Raw genomic sequence first — 17,490 nt, 5'->3', positions numbered from 1 at the left:
TGATTCAGAATAAGAACAGTTAAGGGTCAAGACTTACGACTCATTTAATAAACATAAAAAAACCATCAACATTTTTGATCCATAGAGTAAATACACTTGTACTGAAAGCTGCCTAGAGAAGGATCATGAGATTGATTCCAGGTATGAAGGGATTTTCTTATGAACAGAGGTTGAGTAAGCTTGGCTTGGACATATTGCGTTCAGAAGAATGAGAAGTGACTTTATCGAAAAAGCAATCTTAGAGGCTTGACAGGGTAGATGTGCAGTAGTTGTTTTTTCTTCTGATAGAGTTTAGAACCAGGAGGACAATCTCTGAGCAAGGGATCACCCATTTAAGACACAAGAGGAGGAATTTCTTTCAGTGAAATTCTTTACTGCAGAGGCCGTCAAGGCTTGGTTATTGAGAATGCTCCAAGACTACAAAAGAAAGGTTAAGAAATAAGAGAATTGGACGTTATGGGGACAAGGCAGAGAGTATAGTTGAGGATTATTAGCTGTGATCTTATTGAATGGCAGAGGAGGCGTGATGGCCCAGTAACTGACTTCTGATCCAATGTTCTACTGTTATACTGATGGATTTGAATTTGAAGACAGGGGCATTCATATTCTGGAAGGATAGCATCTAACAGGTCAAAGCACCCAAGTCTATTTTATGATCTTCAGAATCCCATTAACAGTATATTTAACAAACTAACTCAGCAAAGATCAGGCACGAGAGTGGGAATAGCTGTCACAGGGCAGTTGCACTGAGCTTCGAATCGATTTCGGTGTGAAATCCGTTCCGTTGTAAGTTTTATTAGGCATTCAAATTATTCATATATGCAGGAACGTTAAACTATAGTATGGATTACTAAGTTCTATTGCAACAGTTGCAGTTTACTTTTAAAAATGTGAGGGAATGAGACGCAAGTTAAAGGTCTGGAATTCAGTATTTATGATGTACAATAGATATTTAGAATAAAACACAAAGCTGATGAGAAACAAAACAAAGAATATGCATATAATAAGGGAACTTACCATCCTGGACTACCTCTTCATCTGATTCTCTTTTCTCCTTTGTGTATTCTAAAGTGTAAGACAAACCATTGCATCCTCTGGTTCGGACTCCAATCTTCAATCCAATCTACCACAGAATTATATTTTGGAAAAAATGCACGTTGCTCACTTCCTTAATTACGTTTACTGTCCAATAAGAATTTTACAATTAACAGATATGCTGCAAGATAACTTACTCTTTTAAATCAATCACTCTCAGGGTCGCACCCACAAGGCATGAAGAAAAATCTTAGTTTGATTTTTTTTAAAAACTCTCTAGTTTAACTTTTAAAATGGATTCTTGCTATATTTAAAATGGCCACTTTCAGAAAAAGGCAAGTTGACTGTTTCTAGAAATTTCCAACAATTACCAGGGGAAAAAACTAAATCATCTCTCTTGAATATCACACTTATTTGTATAAACATTGCATTAAAACCTACTCAAATAAGCAAATAGTGGGTCTCCCCAACTAGTCCTGAACTGAGAAAACTATTGAGGCTGATTGTGACTCCACTGTTATCTCTTACAATATATAATTGCTTTTGATCACAGGCATCAAAACTATGCTATCTGTTTGAACTGACACAATCAAGAACCGTGTCATATGACAAGCTGCTGATTGTTAAATAGCTTTAAATAATACTGCTGTGAATTCTTAGCTCAGTTTGATTTTTAATTGGAACAAAGAGAAACAGGCAATATCAGATTCAGCTAAAGCTTGTGTCTGGTTTCAACCTCTCTCAAGATCTGATTTCCAGGAAAAAAATCCTTCATTCCACCTGAAAAATGAACTGATTTACAGTCTACAAGAATCATGGCTATGCTTGCAATTGTACCACCTGCATCTGATCTCCTATGGAAAAGGAGTTCTGTCAGATTTGATAGCTGCTAGAACCTTCAGTGGGCAATGACACACTGGAAAAATAACATCCTTTTGTGATTAAGAGGTTATTTGAAACTGTAACATTTCCTTCTTTATTTTTTCCTCCTTTCATATGTATTGAGAAAGTTATGCCCAGATTTGAATATAAAAATATCCATCATCATGGTTTAATGCGAGAGTTTGTTGTGGGTCATTTAAAAATTAGACTTCACAAACAGAATTTTGGGGGTAACACCACAGCCTCTCTCAAAGTGGAAATGAAATAAATGAAATTAATTATATTTAAACACAGTCAGCATGGATTTACAAAAGGGAAATCATCCTCGACAAATCTACTCGAATTCTTTGAGGATGTAACCTCAGAGTTGATTGGGGGGCTGGTGGATGTGGTTTATTTGGACTTTTAGAAGGCTTTTGACAAAGATCCACAGAGAGATTAAGGTGCAAAATCGAAGAGAATAGGACTGTGGGTAGCATATTGAGATGGATAGAAAATTGGTAAGCAGACAGGAAAGGAAGAGTAGGAATAAAATGGTCTTTTTTGGAATGGCAAGCAGACTAATGGAGTATCACAGGGGCCAGTATTAGGATCCCAGCTAGGATTCCCACCAAATATAGAGTCATACAGCATAGAAACAGAACCTTCAGTCCAATGAGGAGGCAATGAAATGCAATTTCTCAAAATGTGTAGCTGGGTGGAAGGGTGAGCTGTGAGAGGAATGCAGAGATGTTTCAGTGTGATTTGGACAGGTTGAGTGAGCGGGCAAAAGTATGGCAGATGCAGTATAACATGGATAAATAAGAGGCTATCCACTCTAATCGCAAAAATAGGAAGGCAGATTACTTTTTCCAATGGGCTGTAAATTGAGAGGGGGATCTTTCAATGAGATCTGGGTACCCTCAGTTACCAGTTGGTGGAAGTAAGTGATCAGGTGTAGCAGGCAGTAATGAAGAAATCTATGTTGGCCTTCATAGTGAGAGGATGCGAGTACAAGAACAAGCATGCCAAACTACAATTTAAACAGGGCATTGATGAGATCACACTTGGAATATTGTGTGGCTTTGGTTTCCCCTAGCCGAGGAAAGATGTTCTTGCTATAGAGGGAGTCCAGTGAAGATTTACTAAACTGATTCCTGGAACGGCAGGACTGATAATGAGGAAAGGCTGAGTTGATTGGGATTATATTCATTCTAATTTAGAAGGAATCCCAGAAACCTACAATTAAAAAACTAACAGGAAGTGTTAGGTTAGATGCAGGAAGGACGTTCCCGATGGTGAGGGAGTCCAGAACCGAGGGTCATAATTTAAGGATGAGGTGTACACCTTTGAAAGGACTGAGATGAGGAGAAATTTCTTCACCCAGAGAGCGGTGAACCTGTGGAATTCACTGCCACAGAAGATGTTAAGGCCAAAACATTATGGTTTTCTAGATATAGCTCTTGTAGCTAAAGGGATCAAGGTATACAGGAAAGAACGGGTTTAGGGCATTGAGCTTGATGATCAGCCATGATAATATTAACCAGGTTCAAGGGGTTGAATGGCCTTCTCCTGCTCATAACTTCTGTGTTTCCATGTAAAACAAAGTCACCTCTGTAGGAAGAGAAGGACCATCAAATAATCCAATTCACTTTCTCACCTTGCAGTGACAGCTACCACTTCAATGTTATGGTTCAAAGTTGTTTACATTAAAGGGTGGGGCAATTTCTCTCACATAAAGGCACTTCTAATCTTTTTCATTTGAAATGTTAAAGTGTTTATTTGTATTCAGATGCAGCTTTGGTTCTTGGAAACGAAATCAGCTCAGCCACACAACATTCGTACAGCATTTATTAAGCCCAACCAAACTCATTGCCTTCACTGACAACCTTCCCTTGACCATGAAGTCAGAACTGGGAATGTTCTGCTCATGATTGCACAGTGCCAAGTACCATCCATAACTCCTCAGAGAACAAAGCATGATATGTTCAACTACTAGTAGGACCCTGACAATATTCAGGCTTGCATTGATATGTGGCATGAAATGTTACTTCTCACTGAAGTGTCAGGTATTGATCAACTTGGAGAGAAAATTTAAACATTTCCCCTTTAGAGTCCGAGCTTTACAATAAGGAAAAAGCAGCCCCTTGTCCAATCACATCCACACCAGTTATCAAGTATTTATCTACCTGGTCCAATTTTCTAGTACTTGACCCATCATCTTCCATACAATTGTGTTTTAAAAGTTCATCAAAAATACTTAAAAAAACACTGCCTTTCGGGCAGTGAGCTTCAGGTTGCTGGAAAAGCTCAGCAGGCCTGGCAGCATCTGTGGAGGAGAAAACAGAGTTAACATTTCAGGTCCAGTGACCCTTCCTCAGAACTGATGGTGGCTGGGAAAACATCAGGTTATACGCAGAAAATAGGAAGGTGGGTGGGGTAGGGAGTAAACGACAGGATAGAGCCCAAAGAGAGAGAAAGACAGTTGGACAGATAAAGGAGTTGCTAACGATCAGGCTGGGAGGGTGTGTAGTTGTTAATGGGGACTATTAGTGACTAACAACAGCAGGTGTGTAGTGGCAGGCTATGTGATAACAAGGCCTGGTGTGTGAGGTGGGGGAAAAGTTGCTTTTCCAGCAACTTTGTTTTTGTTCCTGATTTACAACATCCGCAGTTCTTTTGGTTTTTATCTAGCAAGCTTCAGATAACTGCCAGCCTGAAAATTTTTTCTGCAAATTCCTTCTGAAACCTCCTTACCTTAAACCTACTGCTCCTCTGGCCTCTACTAAGGGTCAATAGGAACTTTCCCTATCTGTGCCCCCCATAGTTTTGCATACCTTAATCAGGTCTGCTCTCAGCCTTCTCTGCTCAGCAATCCCAGCATATCTAGTCTCCTTTCATAGCTAGCGATAATGGGAACTGCAGATGCTGGAGAATCTCTGATGAAGGGTCTAGGCCCGAAACGTCAGCTTTTGTGCTCCCGAGATGCTGCTGGGCCTGCTGTGTTCATCCAGCCTCACATTTTATTATCCTTTCATAGCTAAATCACTCTAGCATAGGCAATATTCTGGAGAATCTGCTCCGCACCCTCTCTATAATGTAATCATATCCTTTCTCTAGCAATGCAACCAGAATTGCACTGAGAGTACTCCAGCTCTGGCCTAATGAAATATCATATACCTCCATCAGAGCCTCCCTGCTCTTGTAACTTCTGCAATTTTATAACCTTGACCAATAAAGGCAAGTATCCCAAACACCTTCTGAGCTAGCTTATTGGCCCGTTGTGTTGCCTTCAGGGATTTATAGACCTGCACACCAAAGTTATTTTGATCCTCTGTACTCATCATGTATTCCCTTCGACTCCTAAATTTTCAGGATTAAGTTCCCATTGCTACTGTTGTGGCTATCTGACCAGCCTGTCTAAATCATCCTATAATCTGTTTAAGACACCACCAACTTCTGTGTTGTCTGTGAACTTATTGATCAAAACTTTTGCATTCATGTCTAGATCATTAATGTAGGGATTTTAAGAGACCCAGCACAAAACTCTGTGGTACACCACTGAACATGGGTTTTTTTTATTTGTAACTTGTAACCTATCAGCAACATTCACCCTCTGCTTCCTGTCAATACGTCAATTTTGGATCCAATGGATCCAGAGCTATTTAGCACAATCAGCTCTTACTAACCTGGCCTGTCATGAGAGTCTAGATCAACTGTAATGCCCTCAACTATACACCTAATCACTTGCTCAAAATCTTCAATCAAAATTATAGACTATCAACAGCATTACCTTTGATGCAGTATTTTTATTTGTTTATTCACCAGATGATACCAAAGGAAAAGTTAAGTTATTTTGCATGGTATAAATAGCATCACTGGTATAATATTTGAGCTGCAATGTAAAGCATTTTTTTAAAAACAAATAGTGACTGACAAGCAGGAGTGAGAGATAGCTAAAAATACTTACGTATTCTGGTTTTTCCTGTAACAGCTGTTTAATTTTATTCACAGCTAAAGGAGTCTAGATAAGAGGAAAAATAAAAGTTTAAATGCTTAACAAAGATTTCAATTTTAACATCAAACCCACATAACCTAACTTATCACTACACGTCTACGAAATAATAACAGAACTTTTTAACATACATAATGTTTCTAAAATTTGGGAACTCATTTCTCATGCTCTTTCTGGAGAAATCAGATGGAGACCAGGATACTTTGCAATCAGATCCCATTTAATTCCCATTATTGAATTTATCCATTTTCTTCCAATACCAGAGACAACATGAAGCTCCAATCATTATCATAGTTTTAGAACAATTGTGATCAATAGGATACAAACACAAAATCAAATTAAAAAGTAAAGGCAAGCTCACTTTTTTATTATGCTGGATATCAGATGTGTAGAAATCCCAAGTGTGAAATCTTCACACAAGTTTACTAGAAATAAGCTTTCAAAAATGTGTTTGGTCGTACGCATATTTTACCCTCCATTAACCGGAGGCCATCCAAAATTCTGACAGCAGCTAAAATTCAATTAAAATTAAATCTGAAATTAGAAGCTCGTTTTAGTAACAATAAGCAGAAACTATCAATTGTTACAAAAAAATGGTCTGGTGGAGGGAGAAAATTTGTCATCTTTAGTCAACATCGCCCCCATCCACAGCAATGTGTTTGGCTCTGTGTGTGACTCCAAAAATAGTAGTTCAGTTGTAAGAATTAGTGATCTCCAACAAATGCTGAATCTGAATCCTTTTCTAAGGTCTGTAGTGACATCTTTCCAAATTTATACCTCGCCTAGTGTAATACAGGTCATGTTTATTAGGCAAAAACATTTTATTCTTGCATTACAAATACAGGGACAGTTTCTTGTCAATGTGTGCAGTAAATGGCCTCAACGTGCATAAAGAAAGTTGGATCCAACAAACCAGGTTTCTAAAATCACAAACAACATAAACCAAGTTTATGCAATCCAACTTGGCAATTTAATTCAGATATTATTATGCTAAACTACACTCTATCACTCAAAAGTCATTATGTCAATGCTGAGGTTCAGAGTTCAAAACTGAATGTAGTATTCGCGATAGGGCTTACCACTGATCTATGCAACCGAGACATTATTCTGTAACTTCGGCAGTAGAGAACTGGAATAAAACAATGTTCAGTGCTGGTGCATAGGTACAAAAACCAGTGCAAAGAATTTTGATTGTGGGCACAAACAGCTAAATAAAATTCTTTTACTCCATACAACAATTCATCCTAGGGTCACAGAGATCAACTGCACAGAAAAGGTTCTTACGGACCATCAAGTCTGCCAGACAAAACCAACTACCTAACATTCTAATCCTGTTTTCCAGTAAACTTAATATCCTGTATTACTGTGCACAGTCAGGAAAGGGAGGTACTTTTTGCTTGGTTTTCTTGGTACATAGTTTGTGAAGTCTTTTTACAGGATAAATTGAAATCCAGGATTGGGGTACAGCTCAAAAGAAAAAAGGGCAACATCACAGGAAAGCCATAAAATTAATTCATTTGTAATAACTGCTAAGTTGACTAGTCTATTATTGGTTATTGTCGGACTGAAGTCAAATAGGAAAAACATTTACAGGTTACAAACTAAAACAAAAACAGTAGAATTTTTTTTAAACAGTCAAATTAAGAACTAAGTAAATAAAACAAAGTAGCAGGGCCAGGCAATGTTTGTATCTGTGTGGTGTGGGAACTGGTGGACCCCACAATTATTCACATTATACACATGATCTGGAAGAAAAAAATACTGCAAAGTTTGCAGATGACATCATCTGGAGGGACAGGTAGGTGTTAAAGAAGCTAAGGTAGACTGGGAACAGTTACTAATGGAGAAATCTACAGAAGAGCAGTGGGAAACCATTCAAAAAGGAAATAGGGAGGGAACAAGCCCAACATGTTCCTTCTAGGGTGATAGGAAGGAGTCACAAACCCAGAGAACCATGAATGACCAGAGGTATTCAGGATATAACGAGAAGGAAGAGAGAGGCTTTTAGCAGGTACAAGGGGAACAAATCAGCAGAGGCATTAGTAGAGTACAGAAAGTCAGAAGTCATATGACACCAGGTTATAGTCCAACACGTTTATTTGAATTTACAAGCTTTCGGGCGCTGTTCCTTCATTAGGTGAAGTGGAGGGTAACACACAGGTACAGAATATATAAGCAGAAAAATAATGGCATATTCCATCGTGTGACTTATGACAGTCCACCTCAGTCCAACAACAGCACCTCCACATCATGGAGTACACACAGTGCAGGGTGGAGCTTAAGAAAACAATTAGGAAAGGAAAGAGGAGATATGAGAAAGATCTGGCTGGTAAAAGTTGGGAAAATCCCAAGATATGTGATAAATATATCAATGGGAAGAGGATAACCAGGGGAAAAGTAGGGCATTTAAAAGATTTTCGCAAAGATTTGTAGCTTAGGTTGAGAGTGAGGTTGCTGACTTGCTCACTGAGCTGGCTTGTTTGTGTTCAGATGTTTCATCATCATGCTAGGTAACATCATTAGCGAGGCCTCCGATGAAGTGACATTGTTCTACTTTGCTTGGAATTCACCCTGTCTAGTCTGTTACGGCAAGTTGTCTCATTTCTGGTTCCGTTCTGCATGGGTTTGTACAGGGGGTCTAATTCTGTGTTTGTTGATTGCATTACAGGTGGCGAACCATGCATGTGGGAATTTCTGTGCGTGCCTTATGTGGCTTGCCTTGGGCTACTATGGTTACATTGTCTGAGTGTACTAATATTAGGAAAAGCTCGTCATGTCGTTTTGCTGCTAGCCAATGTTTATGTATTACGATAACTAATTTCCTTACCATCTGCCCGATGTAGTGTTTGTGGCGGTCCTTGCCACCACTCACACCAGAACTACACAGGAAAGAGGAAGTGCATCAATATGAAATCTTCACTATGAACAGATACCCCTCAACTTCATCTGCAAGTGCCTACTAAATAGACAACACCAAGAGGACACAGTACTCCCTAAACACGATGTAAGGCAGTGTGTCCAATGAATAAGGGCATAAGCGTGCTCTTCCTCTTTCCTGTGTAATTCTGGCGTGTTGCAGTGAGTGGTGGCAAGGACTACTACAAACATTGCATCAGACAGACAGGAATGAAACTAGTCATCAGAATACATGAAGATCTGCTAAAAGCAAAATGACAGTGACCTTTCCCTAATATCAGTATACTCAGACAATGAAGGCCATCAGTTTACCTGGGACAAAGTAACCACAGTAGCCCAAGCCAAACAGTCATGCACACAAATTCCTAGAGGCATGGTTGTCAACCCATAATCAACAAACATAGAATTGGACCCCATTTACAAACCCATACTGAACATAACAACTCACTATAAACAGATGAACCAGCACAAATTCCAAGCAGAGTAGAACAACATCGCTTCATCGGAGGCCTCATTGACAATATAACCTAGCATGGTGATGAAACTTATGAATAAAAACAAGCCAGCTCAGCGAGTAAGTCAACAATCTCAAGAGTAGGGCCTATAAAGGGACTAAGGGAGAAATCTATGGGTGGAGCCAGAGGACATCAGAGTGTTGAACCGAAACTTTACATCAGTTTTCACTCAAGAGAATGAGGATTAAACTATGGAACCCAAGGTAGAGACTGCAAGTTTCTTCAGCAAATTGACATACAAAAGGATAAGAGTTATTGGCAGGCTTAAACATGGACTTTATCTCCACTTGAAGAGGGGAGGCTTGATCAGAGATAGTCTGCAGGCTTTATTAGAGTGAGGCCATGCCTGACAAACTTGACTGAATATTTTGAGAAGGTGGCCAGGCACATACCCAAGGATAGTGCAGTTTTTAATGGATTTCAACAAAGCCTCTGATAAGGTCCCACATAACAGACTTATCAAGAAAGCAAATGCATATGGGATACAGGGTTATTTGATAAAGTGGATTCAAAATTGGCTCAGGTGCAGGAGACAGAAAGTGATGACAGAAGGCTTCTTTAGTGACTGGAAGCCAGCGTCCAGTGGCGTACCAAATAGGTCTGTGCTGAATGCCCTATTATTTGTCATTTATTGACAAGTGACATAGATGACTGTGTGGGTATCTGTTGATGACACAAAATTGTTTCTGTTAACCACACAGCCAGTTGCATGTATTGGGCTACAAGGAGAAACCTTTTTTTAAAATCCAGAGGGTGGTGACAATCTGGAATGCTCTACCTAGGAGGGTGGTAGAGACAAGTTTCCTCACATTCTTTAAGAAGTACCTGCAATGATCACTTGGCATGTCATAACTTTCAAGGCTACAGTCTAAGTGCTAGTAAAGGGGATTAGGTTGAAGGTCAGATTTGATGGGCCAAAGCACCTCTTCCACACTATGATTCTATGACTACACTGTTTTCTTGTTGGCTCGTCAACCTACTGTCCATACCAGTACGCATCCCTACACAATGAGCTTTTACTTTCTACAATAACCTTGGATGTGGCACCTTATCAAGTGCCTTTTGGAAGTCTCCCTGTAGTCCATCCAACTTTAGACTTCAACTAAACAGCTGTGGTCTGACGGTCAACAATAACAAACTTTATTGCTTGTTATGGCAATTATTTCATTGCCCGCCACGCAACACATCTGTAAGGGTGACCTGTACCTGGCTATGTAAAGTAAGTTGTACGTGAACACATCAAGTGGCCCAAGCTTGCTTACAAGACGGCAGACAGTAGCTAAGGAAAATTAAGCAGCCTACTCACACAGTGAAATACAATGGTACCTTTGAACAGAACTGCTAGAAGTCCAGTAAAAGAACGTTGGACGTTTATATCCGAGACAGTTCTGATAAAAGGATGCCTCGGAACAGATAAATGTCCAATTCCAGCTTTATTAATGAAAGGATGATTGTCTCAGTAAATTAATGTCAGTGGCTAGATTAGGTCCTCAAGCAGCTGCAAGGATAACAGCTAAAGTTATTTCATAGTAAATGATTGCTTCTTTGAAGCTACCTGCAATATTAAATAGTTTCTAGCTAAAAATGCCGTTATCATAGAAGCTGGTTTCAATACATAACCAGGATATAATACAAGCCTTAAAAAAAAATTAAAGTTAGATATCAAGATTAACTAGCCTTAGGAGATGCCTTCACTTATGCCCTGAACAAAATAGATTGATCACAACCCATAAATTACAAAATGCTGACAATAGAAGTAATTGTACTATATTACCCTTATAATTAACTTTATAACAGAAGTTAACCTTGTAGCAATTAGTTAAAACTGACGTTTTATTTTTAAATTATCTAACTGGAGAGTGGGAAAATAAAACAAGTAACTGAATGTGATAAAAGACAGCACCAAAATACAATGGGTAATAGAATTTGAGCTGGTCTTACAGGAAAACAAGCCTGAGAAAGACTGAAGGAACATAGCCATTGAACTTTTGGAATGAAAATAAATAGGATGCATAGGAAGATCCCAAGGCCTCGGAGATTACAATGTCTAACTATTACCTTAATATTATGGCAACATGTGGCTGTCCGTGCAAGTGCCCATTATTGATTAGGTGTCCAGATAAGGCGGGGGAGAAAGGGCAGTGACTATGTTTCAGAAATCAAATGCAACAATGTATAAAAATGCTGTATTTCTTTGAAAAAGAAATAGCGTTTCATTGATCTATCTTCGAAAGCCAGATTTGGCAAGATCCTTCCTTGTAAAGTCTTATCCTCTGCGAAAGTTCCACAATTCATTTGTGGCAAACCACTTGACCATTTCATCTTGTGGCCTTACTCACAACTTCCACTGATTGAAGATAAGATCATCTCTGATCTCTTCACTGTATAAATCTCCACCCACAATTTATTTCCTCCTCTAAACCCTACTTCCTTCTGAATCTACCTCCAAAAAACACTCTCCCTCAACCGCAATTTCAAATTCACAGCTCCTTACACCACATGATTTCCGCAATTACTGATCTGCGCAACCAGACCTTCAACCTTAACTTCAACCCTATTAAATTGACTTGACTATTCTCAGCCTGGCCCTTCTCTCATTTCTGCTCCTTTAAGTCCATTAGATATGAACTTCCTTCGATATGCCAGAAACTTGCGTTTACTTCAGATAAATGCAAGGTGCTGCATTTTGGAAAGGCAAATCAGGGTAGGGCTTATATACCTGTGATAATGGGAACTGCAGATGCTGGAGAATCCGGGATAACAAACTGTGGAGCTGGATGAACACCGCAGGCCAAGCAGCATCTCAGGAGCACAAAAGCTGACGTTCGGGCCTAGACCCTTCAGAGAGGGGGATGGGGAGAGAGAACTGGAATAAATAGGGAGAGAGGGGGAGGCGGACCGAAGATGGAGAGAAAAAGAAGATAGGTAGAAGAGTATAGGTGAGGAGGTAGGGAGGGGATTGGTCAGTCCAGGCGGGATGAGGTGGTAGGTAGGAAATAGAGGTGTGGCTTGAGGTGGGAGGAAGGGATGGGTGAGAGGAAGAACAGGTTAGGGAAGCAGAGACACGCTGGGCTGGTTTTGGGATGCAGTGGGAGGAGGGGAGATTTTGAAGTTTGTGAAGTTCACATTGATACCATTGGGCTGCAGAGGTCCCGAGCAGAATATGAGTTGCTGTTCTTGCAACCTTTGGGTGGCATCATTGTGGCACTGCAGGAGGCCCATGATGGACATGTCGTCTGAGGAATGGGAGGGGGAGTGGAAATGGTTTGCAACTGGGAGGTGCAGTTGTTTGTTGCCGCGACTGGGAGGTGCAGTTGTTTGTTGCCCCTCCCAGTCACGAACCATTTCAACTCTTCCCCCCCCCCGCCCATTCCTCAGATGACATGTCCATCATGGGCCTCCTGCAGTGCCACACAATGATGCCACCCGAAGGTTGCAAGAACAGCAACTCATATTCCGCTTGGGAACCTTGCAGCCCAATGGTATCAATGTGGACTTCACAAGCTTCAAAATCTCCACTTCCCCCACTGCATCCCAAAACCGGCCCAGTTCTTCCCCTCCCCTCACTGCATCACAAAACCAGCCCAGCCTGTCTCTGCTTCCCTAACCTGTTCTTCCTCTCACCCATCCCTTCCTCCCCCCTCAAGCTGCACCTCCATTTCCTACCTACCACCTCATCCCGCCTGCTCGACCTGTCCATCTTCCCTGGACTGACCTATCCCCTCCCTACCTATCCTCTTTTCTCTCCATCTTCGGTCCGCGTCCCCCTCTCTCCCTATTTATTCCTGTTCCCTCTCCCCATCCCCCTCTCTGGTGAAGGGTCTAGGCCCGAACCGTCAGCTTTTGTGCTCCTGAGATGCTGCTTGGCCTGCTGTGTTCATCCAACTCCACACTTTGTTATTTAGGGCTTATACACCTACTGGCAAGGCCCTGGGGACTTTCAGTGAACAAAGAGACCTTGGAGTGCTAGTTCATAGTTCCTTAAAAATGGAGTCGCAGGTAGACAGGATAGTGAAGAGGCATTTGGTATACTTGCCTTTAATGGTCAACACATTGAGTATCGGAGTTGTGAGGTCACATTGCAGCTGGACAGGGCATTGGTTTGGCCTGTTTTGGAGTATTGTGTTCAATTTTGGTCTCCCTCCTGTAGAAGGGAGTTGTAAAACCAGAAAAGATTTACAAGGATGTTATCAGGGTTGGCGGGTTTGAACTATAGGGAGAGGCTGAATAGGCTGGGGGTATTTTCCCTGGAGCGTTGGAGGCTAAGGGGTGACCTTATAGATGTTCGTAAAATCATGAGGGGCATGAATAGGATAAATAGCCAAGGTCTTTCTCAGAGCAGGGGAGTCCAAAACAACAGGGCTTTAGGTTTAAGTTGAGAAGGGAAAGATATAAAAAAGGACCGGAGGGGAAACTTTTTCATACAGATGGGGTGCATATATATGGAATGAGCTGCCCAAGGATGTGGTGGAGGCTAGTACAATTACTACTTTAAAAGCCATCTGGATGGGTATATGAATAGGAACGGTTTAGAGGGATGTGGGCCAAATGGGAAGCAGAGCTAGATCTAGATAGGATGTCTGGTCGGCATGGACAAATTGGACCAAAGTGTGTGCTTCTGTACTGTACATCTCTATGACTCCATGACAAACAAAAAGAAATTGCTGGAAAAACTCAGCAGGTCTGGCAGCATCTGTGGAGACAAAACAACTTTAACATTTCAAGTTCAGTGATCCTCCTTCAAATCTGGTTTAACTATCCACTTTCAGGTAGGATTAGACTACTGATGTCCTTTTCCAAAAGGTGAAAACCATCTACATACTATTCTAGATATTTATGGAATGTCAAGGTAGCCCTGGGTTTATTTTCTTCATAGCAAGTAATCTTTTTACATTTTCTCTTCACCCACTATCCTTCAATATATATGAGGAATACATGACAAAAATCCAAGCATAAAATATAAAAGGTTAAGGTGAACTCATCAGCAAGTCATTTCCCTTACTTTCTTTACTTCCCAGGGCAATACTTCCTCCAAAGTTTCCACCTATCCTTACACTGAACTGATTTTCTTCTTCAAATTCCTTTCTTATCTGTCCTCATGATATCTAAGACCATCTTGTACATATGAACAATTGCCTATTCTCTCAAACCTTTTCAGACAAAACCTCCTAGCTTCTGTGTTGACATTGTTAATGGCTCTCTCAGGCTGTGACCCATTCCTTCAAAATGTGATATCAGCCCACATCTTGAAACACTGTCTTTAGACCTTGCAAACTACAGACCCATCTCCAACATCCCTTTCTTCTCCAAGGTCTATGGAGATGTTGCCACTTTTCCAGAATTCCACATTTTAAACCCTCTAAAATCAGTTTTCTGCCCCAGCATAAAATCAAACAAAATTTTTATCCAAATAACAAATAACTTATGTGACTGTGATGAAAGTAACCTACCCCTCCTCTTCCTTCTCAATTTCTATGCAGCATTTTACACAGTTGATCACACACCTCTCCTATAGTTCTTCAGCTGGATGCAGCCACCTATTCTATGTGTCTATCAAATCATAACCAAAGTATCATCATTCATGGCCTTCGAGCCGAGTAGAATGTGGAAAACTCATTAGGGATGCTAGAATAATCAAATCTACAAGTAACAATAGCATGGGTGAAAGTTTTAGGAACAAATAAACAAAGTCAAAGTCAGAAGATGTCACAGGTGGAAAGAGGTGTGGAGGAATGGTTAGAGATCATCTTCGTAACACTCAATTAGGATATTTAGACTCGACGAGTCCTTTTGGCACAGCTGCAAAGCAGAAACTTGGTTCACCACCCTCTGGCTGAAAAAATATCTCCTCCTCGCAGTTCTAAAGGGTTGTCCCTTCTCTCTGACACTGTACCCTTGTGTCCTAGTCAATCCTACCGGTGGAAACATTATCTCCACATCCGCTCTATCCAGGTATCTCCATATTCTGTAAGTTTCAATCATATCCCTCTCCTCCTTCTAAACTTCAAGTACAGACCTAGGGTGTTCAACCACTCTTCATATGGCAAACTCTTTATTCCCGGGATCATTCTTGTGAACCTCATCTATATCCCGTCCAAGGCCAGCACAGCATTCCTTAGGTACAGTGCCCAAAACTACTCGATACTCCAATTGCAGTTAGACCAGACTGACACAGTGTTATATAACCTTAGCAATATATCGCTAGCGTTTGCATTGTAATCTTCACAAAATGAACGCCAGAAGAGTTTCTGCTGGAAGGCATGACCTGAAACGTTAATTTTGTTTCTTCTCGCCACAGATGCAACCTGACTTGTCCATTACTTCTACCACTCTGCATTTTTTATTAGAAGATAAACTTGGGAGAAGGGAGGGGTTTGAGTACAGTATGACAACAAAAGCATCACAATATCAACACATGCAAATAGTGGTGCATTGCAATGGTATTATTTCGGTTACAGGAGGCATCCATTTGCTCAACCGATTGATTTGAGAAGCATTAATGCCAACAGCGTGGGTTCAAATCCCACACCGGCTGAAGTTACCATGAATCATTCTCCTTTACATATTAAAAAAACCCCCAAGCTTCTCCCTTCTCCAAACATCCAGAGCTCCAGGTTGCGACAGGAGACGGATCACCTAAGAACAGCAGCAATGCTGCAACTAAACAGACCAGAGCTGCTTCCAAATTTCCCAAAGGCCCGGGACAGGCTGTCACAGACAATCCCTGCTGGGTGGGGGTAGAGGGGGGTGGTGCTGACAAAGACAAACTCCTTGGTGGGGGTGGGGGCGTGGTGCTGACACAGACAATCCCCCTGGTGGGGGTGGTGCTGACACAGACAATCCCCTCGGGGGGGGGGGGGGGGGGGTAGTGCTGACACAGACAATCCCCTGGCAGGGGGGGGGGGGGGGTAGTGCTGACACAGGCAATCCCCTTTGGGGGGTAGTGCTGACACAGGCAATCCCCTTTGGGGGTGTAGTGCTGACACAGGCAATCCCCTTTGGGGGTGTAGTGCTGACACAGACAATCCCCTTGGAGGGGGTGGGGGGGGTAGTGCTGACACAGGCAATCCCCTTGGGGGGGGGGGTAGTGCTGACACAGGCAATCCCCTTGGGGGGGGGGTAGTGCTGATACAGGCAATCCCCTTTGGGGGGGGGGGGGGGTTAGTGCTGACACAGGCAATCCCCTCGGGGGCGGGGGTGGTGCTGACACAGACGATCCCCTCGGGGGCGGGGGGTGGTGGTGCTGACACAGACGATCCCCCCAGGGGGTGCAGGAGGGGACAGACACGGTTCTGGACCAGTGACATTTAAAAACAGTGATGTGACTTACCAAAGTAAGCGCTGCTCTTGTGGGGACCAGCCGTCTCCTGGCACTGACAGCTCTGATAGAGGCTCTCAATATAGAGCCAGACATATTGCAGAGAGCGGGGAGGGGGAGGGGGAGGGAATAAAAGAGAGAGTGGATCAGAGGAGGAGAATGGAGTGGGTGGGGGGAGGAATAAAGGAGGGTCATGAGGCGGGGTTGTTTGGGGTGCCGCTCACCCCGCAGTAACCGACAAACTGATTGGTAACTTCAATAATAGGCCCGGCTTCAGCCAATGAGACAGCTGCATGGTGAACCGTCTCCACCACTCCCCCCGGTCTGTCAAGGTTACGGACCAAAACAAGATGGTCGTCTACCTCCTGGTAAATATTGTCCTTTATCGAATGTAGTTCAGTGTTTCTCGTTGTATAAACTCACTCTCAAACTATTTCTGCCTAATCAATGCCTCGTATACAGTGTATCGTAATTCACAGCCCCATAGTTGCTGTTATATTAAACTCAGTTCCCGGCTCCGAATAACTTTCATCCAAAGCCCGGAACTCTGATACTAATGATCAATCCTATAAAAGCCTCACAGGACCAGGGACCCGGGTTCGATTCCTCCCTCAAGCGACTGTCTGTGCGGGGTTTGGACATTCTCCCCGTGTCTGTGTGGGTTTCCTCGCACTCCAAAGCTGTGCAGGCACGGGTGGATTGGCCCGTAGTTTTAAGGGATGCATGAATTAGGTGGGTTATTGTGGAATAGGTTTGGGAGGGATGTCTGAGGGTCCGTGTGGAAGTGTTGGACCGAAGGGCCTGTTTACACACTGTAGGAATTCTATGCT

The 17,490-nt window shown here is 42.0% G+C and overlaps 1 protein-coding gene across 3 annotated transcripts in view; it reads right to left on the bottom strand.

Annotated features, from left to right (window-relative positions):
- LOC125451155 (uncharacterized) overlaps window positions 1–16,837 on the bottom strand; it is an 84,202-nt gene extending 67,365 nt beyond the window's left edge. The window contains exons 1-4 of one of the 3 annotated variants that reach the window (XM_048527944.2): window positions 16,673–16,729; window positions 5,867–5,920; window positions 4,086–4,225; window positions 1,018–1,123 (exon numbers count right to left, since the gene is read on the bottom strand). In XM_048527944.2, coding sequence (XP_048383901.1) covers window positions 1,018–1,020 — 3 coding nt within the window. In that variant the 5' untranslated portion in view covers window positions 1,021–1,123; window positions 4,086–4,225; window positions 5,867–5,920; window positions 16,673–16,729. Of the gene's footprint in view, window positions 1–1,017; window positions 1,183–4,085; window positions 4,226–5,866; window positions 5,921–16,672 lie in introns of all 3 variants that reach the window. The other 2 variants (XM_048527943.2, XM_059644627.1) reach the window with 2 other exon arrangements.
- Window positions 16,838–17,490: the final 653 nt, after the last annotated feature.

The sequence above is a fragment of the Stegostoma tigrinum genome, chromosome 3 (genome assembly GCF_030684315.1).
Source record: "Stegostoma tigrinum isolate sSteTig4 chromosome 3, sSteTig4.hap1, whole genome shotgun sequence".
Lineage (NCBI taxonomy): Eukaryota > Metazoa > Chordata > Chondrichthyes > Orectolobiformes > Stegostomatidae > Stegostoma > Stegostoma tigrinum.
This window is presented reverse-complemented; position numbering and strand designations above follow the sequence as displayed.